Source organism: Schistocerca piceifrons, chromosome 1, assembly GCF_021461385.2.
Source record: "Schistocerca piceifrons isolate TAMUIC-IGC-003096 chromosome 1, iqSchPice1.1, whole genome shotgun sequence".
In the NCBI taxonomy this organism is placed as follows: Eukaryota; Metazoa; Arthropoda; class Insecta; order Orthoptera; family Acrididae; genus Schistocerca; species Schistocerca piceifrons.
The window spans coordinates 573,803,137-573,818,010 of NC_060138.1; the positions used below are offsets into that span (position 1 = coordinate 573,803,137).

The following is a 14,874-nucleotide window of genomic DNA, read 5'->3' on the forward strand; positions in this document are numbered from 1 at the left end:
ATTCAATAACATCATATGGAATAATGGTTTTGGGTAACTCATCTTTAAGAAAGAAAGTCTTCATCACTCATAAACATGCAGTAATACTAATATGTGATGCTTACTGATGGACATCCCATAGGAAACTATTTAGGAAGTTAGATATTTTGACTACTACTTCACAGATTTATTCCCTCATGAAGTTTGTTGTAATCATCCTCTGCAGCCTAAAACAAATAATGATATGCATAATTACAATGTAAGAAGAAAAAATTAAATCCACTACCACGCATTAAGACTCTCCTGAGCATAAAACAGAGTGCTAAATGTTGCAGCTAATATTTTTGATCAATTACTCAGTGATATAAAATGTCTGGCAGGGAGAAAAAAAAAAGTTTCTACTTTTGTGTAGAAAAATTTATATTACAGTAATGTGTAAGGTGATGGTTTGCAATGCTAACTGAGGGTACACAGGCAGAAGAATTGTGTGAAGCAAGGTCTTTACTGATATACTTACACCACCAGAGTAAATCTTTGACAAGGGCAGTAACTCGTCCTTGTGAAACATCAAAAATAATCTTACAAATACCAGCACATCACATCAAGAAGCAATTACTAAAGACACAATACTTTCATGCAGACAGTCTGCCAGTTGCCCTCTTGTTTTTACAGGAATTTATATCAGAATTTCAATCTAAATTCACCTTGGTACTCCCTGAGTTATGTTCATCGATGCAACTCCTGCAAAATGAAATGTTTTTAGAGTCATCTGAGTACCAGGTTCACCTATACTCTGGGCAGACAATGCACCAACAGCAGTTCCTGCAAAGACATTCCATTTTTAAAAAACATGAAAACATATGGAACAAAAAATGTAAATTCTATATTTTGGTGTTCTCTAAATGTTGATTATATTTCAGATGTGATTAAAAAAGCTGTAACACATACACTCAACACCTTCAGGGAAATAAAAATTTAATATTGTTAACTATGACACACAGTCACAAAGTGTCCCAACTGCATGAAAATGTTGCATAGTGATCAACTACACTCTGAACGATCATATTCTCTTAAGCTGAAGATAATAAGCTGTGTGACGGGTTGTCAACAACCGTGTGCAAAATGAGCATCAGATCACTTTCAACTGTGGACGGTAAGAAAAATACACAGTAAAACTCATCCATAAATGTAAATTTAGTAGTATCTCCACATCTTTTAATTTAAAATATAACATATCATTAAGACTTAATTTACTACTATGTCAACAGCAATCACTGACATCATAGTATAAGTTCACAGTGGCACAAATCATTCTAAGTCCGTCGCCCTTAATGACATAATTCTATTTGCATGATGCATAAAAAACCACACCATAATTTATGACTAACATATGACAGTGTGGTTGCTTACATAGCAATGTACAATCAGAATGATGTCATTCGAAGTTACAAACGTAGAATAATTTCAAATGCCACAAACTGCTGCTATCCTCAATGCACGTATAGATAAGTCTAGATGCACACATTAAGCGGCTGAGTCAGCAATGGCAATGGGCCACACAGAATAGCACTTTGCAAAGACTGATGTAACTGATACGTGCTCTATGGCAAATGTGTAGTGTAGTGTACAACACAAACCACAAACCAGAACTGGGATAGTTTGGGATGCATCACTATCTGTGATGCAATTAAATTGTTTTAAAATACACACACACTCACTCTCTCTCTCTCTCTCTCTCTCTCTCTCTCTCTCTCTCTTCTCCCCCCCCCCCCCCCCCCCCACTCTTCTCTTTATTTCTCAAAATGAAGTACACAGTACAGTCAACCATTAATGCAAATTTAGCAATATCTTCATATTCTTTAATCCAAATACATAGCAAATTATTAGGACCTAATTTACAACTATTCCTCCCTGATATGTTGTTGCTTAAATGGTTTTAAAGTTATCTGAGACTGGGTGGTCATACTCTACTTCCACAGATGCATCTGTTGCTGTTGATAAACCAATAATGCAGCAGAGAATGATCACACAGTCTCAGACAATGTTAAACTCTTGTAAGCAACATCTCGGGGAGGAAAGTTTTCCAAAGTGGTAAAACTGGAAGTGTTATTCTTATCTACATGAAAAATTGCAACAGTAATCCATCTTTACCACCATCAATACCAATATTCGCTAGCACAATGTCAAATTTCATGACACGATCCATAGCAGGACCATGAACCAGTTGACAATAGAGAGCAACAGTGGTAGCAGCGTTACGCTTAAGTACATCATATAGTTTGTAGATGGTAGGAGGCCATTAATATACACGAAAAAATACATCGATGCGGCATCTTAGTGCCTGACTTACATATGACAGTGTGGTTTCTTACATAGCAATGCCAAAACAAGTCATTACAGTGATGCAATTATTTTTTTATATCCATACTTATTTCTCAAATCAAAGTATTCACAGTACAATCAGCATGTAAGGTAAATTTAGTGATGTCTCCTTGTCCTTTAATCCAAATATATGATATATGTATCAATTGTGTGAGCCACTGCAACATACGCTTGTGTCTGGCTCATTGCTTGCCCCAGCTCATGCCACTCTGCACACATTTAATTTTACTTGTATATGCTTTGGATAGCTGTAGTTTACAGTGGCAGGAATTATTCTAAGCCCATGAAGTTGAATGATGTTACCCTGTTTGCATGTTGCTATATAAGCAACCACAGTGTCATATATGAGTCAATCATTAAGACACTACCTTGACATGTTCATCACATGTATAAGTGTGTCGTACCATCTACAAATAACCATATGATGTAATTAAGTACAACATTGCTATCGGTGCTGCAATCACCAACTGTTTTGTGGTCCTGCTGTGTGTTGTGCTGTGAAATATGACTTTCAGAACTGGGTTACCTTCAGATGTTCATACAGATAAGAATAACACTGCTGGCATTACTATTTAGAAAAATTTCCTCCCTGAGATGTTGTAACGTACAAGATTTTAATGTTGTCTGTGACAGTGTGGTCCCACTCTGCTTCCACAAGTGCATCCAGTGCAGTTGATAAATAATTGTGTATTCATACTAGACATTGTAAATTACATCTTGATGATATGTTTTGTGTTTGTAATACAGGACAAGGAGATATTGCTAATTTACATTACTGGGTTACTGTACTGTGTATACTTCATTTCGAGAAATAAATATGAGTGCAACAACAACAATGACAACAACAACAATGACAGAAACTTTTAACTACAATAAAGGTAGTGATGCATTGCAAACTGTCTCAGTTACTGATCTTTGTTGTAAGCTGTTATATTTTATTGAACTTTCACATGTTGAGAAGTGCAGTCTAGACTCTTTGATTATTGGTTTATCTCTGGACATCCAACAAACGACTGATATAAAGACATTCTTCACTGACTGGTGGTTATGTGATGTTATTAATCATTGTCTGCTGTCTTGAATACACAATATTTCACACAGCATTCGGTGGTCCCGAGTTACTGAATCATGCACCAGAAAGACTGTATCACACTCCAGAGAAATTGGACCATGTATCTGTAAAATAAGGTGCTTCTTAGGTGAGTTTTTGTGTCAACTGGATCATGCAAAAACACTCATGACAACCACATAGCATAATCAATGACTACTATGACAAACATACAGAATTCTGCAAATAATGGTTAACGGCAAATGTTATCTTAAATCTGATACTTATGAAACATATGACCTTCTGGATGGACAGTCCCATATTATGGATCTCACAACCTGAGCAGCAATTTGTCTTGGACATCATCATCTTAGACAAAACTAAATATAGTTATGTTGCGACTGATCTTAGCAAGCAAATAACCTACAAAAGTACAAGACATCTCAGCTTCATCACGAAGCACTTAAAAATACACTGATGAGCCAAAACATTATTACCACCTGCTTAATAGCTTGTTTGTCCATTTCTGGAACACAATACATCATTGATTCAGTGATCTGATAGTTCGTTGGTAGGTTTGTGGAGATACATGACATTAGATGTCTACACACAGGTCATGTAATTTGTGTAAATAATGGGCCACAGATTTGTGTATTTGGTGACAGCATCTGATAGCAACCCATATGGGTTCCACAATTTAAATCAGGTGAATTTGATTGATGAGACATCAGCATGAGTTCACTATAATGCTTGTCAAACCACTGTGGCATAGTATTGGCTCCCCGACACAGACAGTTATACTGCTGAGACTTGACCTCGCCGTCTGGGAAGACATCAAGCATGAAGGGGTGCAGGTGGTTCACAGCTGCCAGCGTTTTTGATTACTACTATATGTCCCATGCAAGCACTGGAGAATGCCTCCCACAGCATAACACTGCTCCCACCACCCTGCATCAGTAATGTGCTGCACTTTTCGAGCCACCACATCATTGTCCTTTCAGTTTTACTGAAGGTGAATAGACATAGTTAAAACAATGTATCACTACAAACATAAAAACATCTACTATTCACGAAGTTGAGTAACTCTGTGTAGTAGCTGGGCGCCAAATCATTAGTGAGACACGTAGAAAAATAATGAACATCACTGCAGATGTCATCAGAGAGGCAGCCAAGAATGAAGACACTGGTAGAATAACTAATTAAACGTTTTAGTGGTAGCAGTGATAGATAGGGCATCGCAGAAGCAAACAATTTGCAATCAGAAGCTGATGGTGATGTAAGTGGAATCTTTCTATTACCTTAATGAAACATAGAAAGGAATTAAAAAGGAGAAAATTTCATCATAGATTATCATTTTGTAAGTACTTTTGTCAGATTATAACTTACATGGTGCTGATAAAATTTTCTGTTGTTCATTTGTTGAACATGTGAATAATTTTAAAAAATTTAACAATGACATAATTTCAAAGAAATGGGGCAGACCAAAATCGAAACCTCACTATGAGCAAGATATCTTGAATGCTGGACTTGAGATACTGACATGAGAGATGATAAAAAAACAAATGTATTGAAAAAAGAAAGTCATTATAAACAGACGGTAACATCACGGAAGGTACAAAATAATTTTAGTACTGTCACATCACTCCAATATCACAACTTTTATTTCTTTATACAACATGCCTCACAAAGTGGAAATTATATGAGCCTACATAAACCTACACTTTGTCAACAGATACAAATGCAGTGCTGTCTAACGTAAGCCACAGTTTGTGTCCAGTGTTACAAACAAACTGACCAACATTGATTAAGCATAGCAAAAAACCCTTTTCGGCTATATTTCACCACAGGAGCATGTGGTGAGCTTTTCAGTGTTGTCACTAGGACTTTTTAGGGTAAATTCTCAGGAATGAAAGAGTTTGAGAGTAAACATAGGTATAACTGAAAATACTACTAGCAAAACATAACAATGCAGCTTACACAAAAGTGATAAAAGAACACTCATTTAGAATCTGCTATCAAAAAATAATGAGCTTCATAAGTGAAATCAGTGAATAAATTGTTTGAACCTCAAGCTGTGCCTTTTATGAGCAGTGTGCATAGCTTGTGCATTTAGGTATTTGCATCTGAACCCGAGTCTGGAGCTCTGTTTTAATTTGTTATATACATTCACTGCAGCAAATACTTTGCAAGATGTAAAAAAAATTATCTGAAAAGGAAAGAACTTATCTCCTCCTCCTAAACCACCAGAGTGATTTTAACCAAACCTAGCACGCATGTTCTTTACTGCCATTGTAGGGGTAATAACCACCTACCTAACGGAGTTCAGGAAAACACTGAGATGCGTGAAAAACTGCAGCATGGTGTTTGACATTTAAATTTATTACTCCTTTGCTAATAATTCTATTCGCAACATATTTTGTAGTCAGTATCTACGTATGCCACTGAATGTACCTAAACAAATACACTTACTTCAAGAGACATGATGTCAACACTGAGATACCTGAAGAAACTGCTGCATCATGCATAAACTTTTAAAACATTTATTCTTTCCAACTATGACACTCATACAGTTGAAGAAAATTAAAGAAATCCCTGATACCTGGCAGCACTTTGACAGCTTTCATTTGCAAAGCGCAAACGACTATAAGCGAAAACAGTAGCCGTCTACAGAGCTATGAAGAGGCATTGCCACAAATATAGAAATATTTACAAAATCACATTGCAGACAGGAAAAGAAGCTGTGCCCAGAGTACAGAAACTGTCTAATATCATGTTTCTTAATTTGGACACTGCATTTATACATTTGTAAATTATGTATATTTCTTTGTATGACTATTTCATAATTTCAAAGATGCTTTCACAAATACATTAAAATGAATTTTTTTTATATACTTCACTACAAACACAGTTCATTTTTTGTTTTCATTTCTAATACAAGGGTTGGAACTTTAATAGTGGCAACTATTTATTTACAGCTCGTACAAAATAGATAAACATGTTTCAAAGTTTTACTGACCTTCAAAGTAATCACCAGCATTGTGTATAAGCTGTTGCCAGTGATGTGGAAGTCGTAGGATACTCTTAGCAGTGCCAGTTGTGTTGACAGTTCGAATGGCGCGGTCTATTGCTCGACAAATTTGTAGCAGTTCTGAAGCGAATGCCGTAAACTGTTTCCTTCAGTTTATAAATCAAGCTGAACTTACAAGGGCTTAACTCAGGGGAGTGCAGTAGGTGGTATAGCACTTAGCAGCCCCATCAGTCAAACAAATCAGTAACAGATTGCACTGTATGTGCTTGAGCACTGTCCTGCAAAATGATGGTCAGGTCTTGCAGAAAGTGTCATCACTTCTGTCTCTATGCTGTTCATTTTTGGAACACAACCTACGACCAGCTTAGAGACAGACGTGATGACACTTTCTGCAGGACAATGCTCACGCACGTACAGTGCAAGCTGTTACTGATATGTTTGACTGATGGGGCTGCTAAGTGCTATACCACCTACTGCACTCCCCTCACTTAAGCCCTCGTAAGTTCAACTCTGATAGGAGCCAACTTGCCAGTCTCTCTGCAAACACCTCTATCATGGATATTACCAAACCTAAGACATGTCAACAGAAACCTGAATAGCTTTTCACTTATGCTTAAATAAAATGATTCAAGTCTGTTTCCCTTTGAGTTATCCCACAATTTCGATATATATTATTCCTAGAACATCTCAAAGATCCACACAGATATAACAAACTCTGATCTCTATCGCATCTGTTTCTTTAGCATCCCTTTCCCTACAGAAGTTACCATGAACTTCACTGATGGACATATTAGTGCATGTTGTGATAATGCTTATTATGTTTTCATCCAAGAACAAATTCAGAATTTCTATTTCGGCCTTTTTTATACGAGCTTGATTTTTTGGTCCAGGCAAATGCGTAATAATACTACAGGATCTGCTTCTAACAATGGTAGGATATTTATTTTTCCTCTGTTTGGTTATTCCATCTTTCCCTAAAAGAAATGCATCCTCTTGAGTTACTTCTTCCTGTAACTCATATTCATCATTCTCTGGCACTTCTTGTTCTGTTCCTGAATCGTGACCACTTTCATGAACACGGTCCTCGGTCTCTGAGTCAGCACTATCACTGTGAGCAACTTCACCACTCAGCTCTTTGAACCATTCCAACCATACATTAGGATCTCTACTAAACTCTGCCCGAAGTATTTTTGCTTTTGACATTTCTTCCATAATCTAAAAATAAAGAGAATACTAGGTAACACGGAAGGTAACTGCAGTCCAAATTTACGCACATGAAAGATCGATTGACTCTAGTAAAGCAATAAAATAATACAGACTTACTTTGTTTCAGATTGTGGCAGCAGAGCTCGCGCAGATGACTAGTGTCCTCAAGACTATAATAATGTTTCATAAACAATGTATCTTTCATAACTGAAAGCCAACAATGATTGGAGCTAACAGCTGGAGTGTTAACAGAAAGTTACTGAAAATGGTATGATCTCAGTCCTGCCCTGTCAGACAAAATTGAGTGGGAAAGTCATGTGGATGATGAGTGTCATCCGTGCAAGCGACTGAGGGTTAATGACAGATCTCCATTCAGTGGAGACGCACAGCACACAGGGACACACGAAAGGCACAATTATCCAGCATAGTTATCAAGTTCTAGTTCTTGACAGTTTTTCTTTGCTACTGTTTATGAGATAGTCTTTGTCCCTGTTAAAGTAGGATATGCCTATGACAGTTCTGGAACAACATGTGTTCAGTGAGTGCATGGGACAGGTCTTGCACTATGGTCTCAAAGATATGATGAATGTGGCAAGAGGTAGGAAGTAGGAGGGCGATAAGGATAAACACCGAGGGAAGTGAGTAGGATTTTGGAGATGATATTCCTCATTTCAAGGCACAATGAAAAGTTGTCAAAGCCATGGCATGGGATGTGATTTTCCTAGTCTAGTGTGGGATTTTATTAGGTAAGATATTGTGTACTCCGTGTTTTTATTGGACCAATGTTTCTCTCTGAGGCTTCTGTATAAAGTCAAAAATGTAATGTAAGTGAACAGATTAAAAAAACCTTTGATGTAAAGTCAGAAATGTGTGTGTTATTCTCATTAGTCACTAACAGACCTGAAGACTAACAAAATGTTTGAAAGCTCAGTAGATAAGTTTGTCCATTATGAGTAACAATTGAAAACTGGAAACATTTTTATAATCAATGATCACAGAGTATTTGCCACACGTTTTTCCCAGTGTTATGCTTGGTTTTCTTCATATTATTCTATTCACTGAACTACAGAAATGAGGTTTGTACCTGGTTCAATCTTAGCCCGCATATATTTATCACGACAGGTATGAAAGAATTCCACCAGCTGAGTTAAAGTTAGCCTCTCAAGTTGCATAATAACTGGTGGCACTGCTTGATCTGTTGCGCCAACGCCCATTTTGTGCCTCAAGCGTGCTGTTCGCCTGGCAAAGCTTTCCATGAACTTCCTGAAACATATATAAATGCTGAACATTATGTATCCCGCAAATTTCAACAAGGCATTTTCTGAATTAATTTACAGCATAATCAGATACATGTAAAATATGATGAAAAAATAGTGAGAGAGATAGAACATATATGAAGTTTTACACAAAAGTTGTTAAAAGAGGGGGATTTAATAGGCAATTGTTTCACAGCTCATGGACGGTTTGTGTTGGGAAGATGAACATTTACTTCTTACTCTAGGTTAATTTTTCTTAATTTCCTCTTAAGATGCTTGATTTAGTATTCGCTGTTTGACTAACAATTACCTATCAATCCCATCTGCTGAGTAATTAAATGTTAAAGCTCCTAAACTAACATTCAGTATAAAGAGGCCTGAGTTTGGCAAAAAATTGATAAAGGTAAATCTGGGCTTAACTGGAAGGTAGGTTTCAAAACCTCACTTCTTTACTAGGTATGGTCCAGATGGATTTAGTTACGCTCTTGACTTCCTCCAGCATTTCAACTGAGTATAGAGAGATCTGCAGTTTAATGTTTCAATTATTCTGCTGTCTCTTCAACCTATCAGGACACATAAAATTAAATTTTTGATAACAACAGTTGTGTTAGTAGTAGCAGCAGCAGCAATAGTAACCACAGTAGTAGTACAGCAGTATCAAGAAGTCTTCTAAAGTTTTTGGGGGTGGTGTAGCATCTGAACAATTTTCACAGAAATCAAACTGCTGTTATAAGAGTCAAAGGACATGACAGGGAAGTAATATTTGAGCAAGGAATAATACAAAGTTCTAGTTTATCCTTGATGTTGCACAGTTTGTGTATTAGGAAGCCGTACAAATTCAAGGAGAAATTAGGAAAAGTAAGTAAAGTTCTGGGAAAAGAAATAAGAACTCTGAGGCCCATACTTCTATCACAGATGCACAGGGCTTCAAAGATTAGAAGAACAGAATAAATACTGTCTCAAAGAAGTTATAAGATGCTGATCAACAAAAGTAAAAGAAATGGACTGGTGCACAATTGAATCAGGTGATGTTTGGGGAATTAGGTTAGGAAATGAGACACTAAAATAACTAGACACATTTTGCTATATGGGCAGCAAAACAACTGTGGCAGAAGTGAAGAGGTCATAAAATGCAGACAGGTGACAGTAAAAACAGCTTTTCTATAAAAAAAAAGAGAGAAGAAGAAGAAGAAGAAGAGAAAGAGAGAGAGAGAAGAAGAAAAGAGATAGGGAGATAGGGGGAGGGAGAGAGAGAGGGAGAGAGAGAGAGAGAGAGAGAGAGAGAGAGAGAGATTAATTAAGATCTACACTAAACTGTATTGCAACCTGATATGGAAGTGAAATGTGGATGATACACAGACAAGAAGAGAATAGAAGCTTCTGAAATGAGGTGATGCAGAAGATTAGATGGGTAGATTTAACAACTACTGAAGAGGTACTCAACTGAACTGGGGGGGAAAAGAGGTTTATGACACACCTTGGCTAAGAGAAGAGATAACTTGATAAGACACACCTTGAGGCATCAAGGAATAGTTAATTTGGTAATGGAGGGAAATGTATGGGGTGAAAACTGTATTGGGAGACAAAAGCTTAAAGTAACACAGTTCAAATGGATGCATATAGCAATAGTTATGCAGAGATGAAGAGACTTACAAAGGACAGACTAGCATGCCGAACAGCACCAAACCAGTCTTCAGACTGAAGACCACAATAATAACATTGTATACTGGGAAGTGGTGGAGGGAGAGGGTGAGTACCACCAATAGAAATGTATGTACAGTGAATTTCTGGTACTACTTAGGAGCACTTATGCATGGCAAAAGAAATGTTATACAACCACTGTTACTGTCCATAGCATCAATAAGCAGGAAACAAAACTGGAATGTAAATCAGATGACATCGAACAAATGAGCTTCCAGGAGAATGCATCAATACAACCTGCCATGAATCCCTCTCTTGTGCACCCGCTTCATCTAAGAGTAGCAGTTGCATCCTACATCCTCAGTTATTTGTTGGATGTTTTCCAATCTCTGTCTTCCCCTGCAGTTTTTATCCTCTACAGCTCCCTGTAGTTATTACCTATTGTCGTAATAAATCCTATTATCCAGTCCCATCTTCTTCTCAGAATTTTTCAATTGTTCCTCTCTTCACTGATTTTGCACAGAACCTCCTCAATTCCTTATCTTATCTGTCCACCTAATTTTCTTTCTATAGTACCACATCTCAAACACTTCAATTCTCTTCTTTTCCAGTTTTTCCACAGTCCACAATTCATTACCATACAATACTGTGCTCCGCTCCAAACGTACATTCTCAGAAATTTCTCCCTCGTACTAAGGTCTGTAGACTTCTTTTAACCAAGAATGCCATTTGCCTGTGCTAATCACCAATTTTTGTGTTAAACTTATCAGTAAACTCATTTACGGTATTATTTATTATTTTTGTCTTTCTTAAGTTTACTCTCAATCCAAATTATGAACCCACCAGACAGCACATTTCATTCAACAGGTCCTGTAATTCTTCTTTCTCTCACTGAGAATAGCAATGTCATCACTGAATCTTATCATCAACACCCTTTCACCTTGAATTATAATTTCTCTCTTGACCCTACCTTTCATTTCCATTATTACTTTTTCAACTTGTAGACTGAACAGAAGGGTCAAAGATTGCATTCCTGTCTTACACCCATTTTAATCTGAACTGTTTCTTTTTTATCTTCCACTTTCATTGCTCTCTCTTGGTTCTTGCCCTTATTGCATATTACCCTTCTTTCCCTAAACCTTGCACCTATTTTTTTGCAAATTTCAAATATTTTGCACCATTTTACACTGTTTAATCATTTTTGTAGGTCAGCAAATCCTATAAATGTGTCTTGATTTTTCTTTAGGTCTTGCTTCCATTATCAGACATAATGTAAGAACTGCTTCTCATGCCTTTGCCTTTCCTAAAGCCGAACTGATAACTATCTGACAGATTCTTAATCCTCTTTTGCATTCTTCTATACATTAGTCCTCTCAGCAACCTGGACGCACAAGACATTAAGATGATTGTTTGGTAGTTTTTGTACTTATGTGCCCTTGCTATCTTCAGGATTGTGTCAGTATTTTTCCCAAAGACTAGCGATATGTATTCAGTCTCATAGATTCTAAACATTAGCTTGAATAGTTGTTCCATTGCCACTTCCAAACAAATGTTATCTATACTTTCAGCCTTGTTTGAACGCAAGTCTTCCAAAGTTTTGTTTAACTAGACTTAAGACTGTTTATTGTACTGTCTATCAGAATTATTGTGTTAGGATCTTAGGGACGCCCCACGGCAAGATCATCAGTGCCCTTACACTTATCAAAACAAACAAATGTGAGGATAAACTAAAATTGTTGTGCACCCATGAACTCGAAATGAACACACAGTCACTTCATTTTGCATGCACAAAAACCAATTAGGAGGGAAAGTAGCCATACATAAAATTAAAACACAGAGGAAACAAAACAAAGAAGAGCTCAAAGAAAAGCACAGGGAAATGTGACTGGCTGACCACTTACCAAAAAACTTAGGCGAGCCAGTCACCCTCTTGACACATTAAAAACATCTCCCAAGAGAAGTTTGTGGCACAACTTGACTAGAAGAAGAGATTGGTTGGTAGGACATGTTTTGAGGCATCAAGGGATCACAAATTTATCATTGGAGGGCAGCGTGGAGGGTAAAAATCGTAGACGGAGACCAAGAGATCAATACACTACGCAGATTCGGAAGGATGTAGGTTGCAGTACGTACTGGGAGATGAAGAAGCTTGCACAGGATAGAGTAGCACGGAGAGCTGCATCAAACCAGTCTCAGGACTGAAGACCACAACAACAACAACAACAACAACAACAACAACTTCAAAGAGAATATGGATACAGCATATCACAGGAAGAAGTGGTGACACTAGCTTATAAGTTACTTTTATTCATCAGTAAATAACAGAGTGATCAGCAGAATAGTAGTACCTTAACTCCTCTTTGAATTCATCACTACAGCCATCAAAATCATCTGATTTTAAAAGTTCCTCAGCAGCTTTTTTAATGCTGGGTCCATCAAGTGATTCCTCATCACGACATGGGCACTTTGCTCGAACATGATCTAACACACGCTTGAAATCCACAGGGCAATCCTTACCTGCAACAGTGAGATATACAATTATGAAAATAATAATGAAAGAATTCACAGACATAAAAACAATAAATAAAAAAAGTGACCTAACAAAAATTAGCTACTACAACAGTTACAAAAATAAACCCTTTCTCTATGTTCTGCAACAATTTTAGGGTTCCATACCTCAATCGGTACAAAACAGAACTCTTAAGGGGTCACCCTGTTGTCTTTCTGTCAGTATGACTAAATGTTATACACCCTTTTTCTAAGGAACAGGTAAACATATAAAGTTAAAATTTATGTTACTAACTAATATATACGGTCCCTTGACAGTGCAAAAAACTGATCCTATATATACGGTCCCTTGACAGTGCAAAAAACTGATCCTCTAAGTCAATACAATCGAAAGTTATGGGCATTTATGTCACACGTTTTGACACGCTCACTCACTCATCAAAACATGTATGAAACTTCCTGTTGACCTAGAATTATGACATTTGGCAAGAGACTGCACACTACAACCAAAGGGAAAAAATCCAAAAATTGTTAATTTGTAATTAGATCACGCAAAAAAAAATTCATCATGTGTTATCAGAATGGCTGCTCATCCGTTTGTTAAGACCCCTTTCTTCAAAAACGGGCTACATAACAAGTTGAAATTTATTTCACATACTAAGTCAATGGATCCTTGCTGGTATAATAAATGTAAGGGTCTAAGTCAAAGCAACCAAAAGATACACCCATTTCTGTCACATATTTTGATTCTCACAAATCCACTGATCAAAACATACTGGTCTAGAACAATGAAATTTGCAAGAAGCAAGGTTTTACAGTATAACCAAAGGGAAAAATTATAAAAATAATTATATTACTAATTATATCACATGAGGAAGAAAAATTGTCATTTGTTATCGAACCGTCTGTTCCCCCTCCATCTGTTAAGACCCTTTTCTCTCATAAAGGGATGGATGTATCAGCTTGAAACTTATGTCACATTCTGAGGTCTATGGTTCTTCAGTGGTCAAAAAAGTTCAGATTCTAAGTCAATACAGTCAAAAGATATGGCCATTTATTCTACACATTTTGAGAGTTGCACACTCACACATTAAAACCTACAAGGTACTTCCCATTAATGTAGACTTATGAAACTTTCACAACAAGCGAGGTTTCACAGTACGGCTTCAAACTTGAAATTAAAACATTCTTGAAAGTCTTGGAATTCCTAGGATCAATATCTTGTATCAATGTTAATAAAAGGCAAAAATTGTCATGATTTGTATGAAACCCTCAATGTATGAGTCCTGCTTGCACCATGTCAATTTATTTAATTATCAACTAATATTTACTGGATATGTTCTTATGAAAAAATATCCACATTCTGAACATTGTGACTTTCTTCAAAGCAATAAAGGAAATAAATATATGTTACTGAATGCTACCTTTCTGTATTGAAGATCAACTTCACAATTGTTAGAACTTCAAGTTTAACACATATATTTCTGAACGACACAACAACACATGTAAGTCACTGAGTACATTGACAAGTAAGACATGTGTTCACGTTAGCATTCGAATGAGCACTGAGCCCCAGTCTAGCGGCCGCTGCTCGGCTGACCGCTTAGGTGGCGCAGCTGCTGCATGGCTGGCAGACAGCGCTGCACATAGACGACACGCGTAATTGCGCGGCGGCACTTTGAATGATAGGCGAGTCACAACACTTTTCCCCCCTTTGAAATTGTTGTACTGGTCTTGATGGAGGTATCCTGGAGATGGCTAACGTCCATGGGCGTTGTTTGACTTGTCGTAAAGTCTCGAGGAGGAGGCTTCCCGTACAGACGGAA

At 37.1% G+C, this 14,874-nt stretch overlaps 1 protein-coding gene across 1 annotated transcript in view; it reads right to left on the bottom strand.

The window, feature by feature from the left end:
* Nucleotides 1–14,874, bottom strand: part of LOC124801714 (DNA-directed RNA polymerase III subunit RPC1) — a 242,528-nt gene that overhangs the window by 62,045 nt on the left and 165,609 nt on the right. The window contains exons 18-20 of the mRNA XM_047263093.1: nucleotides 12,889–13,057; nucleotides 8,728–8,906; nucleotides 684–801 (exon numbers count right to left, since the gene is read on the bottom strand). Of these exons, the coding sequence (XP_047119049.1) occupies nucleotides 684–801; nucleotides 8,728–8,906; nucleotides 12,889–13,057 (466 nt within the window). The remainder of the gene's footprint in view (nucleotides 1–683; nucleotides 802–8,727; nucleotides 8,907–12,888; nucleotides 13,058–14,874) is intronic.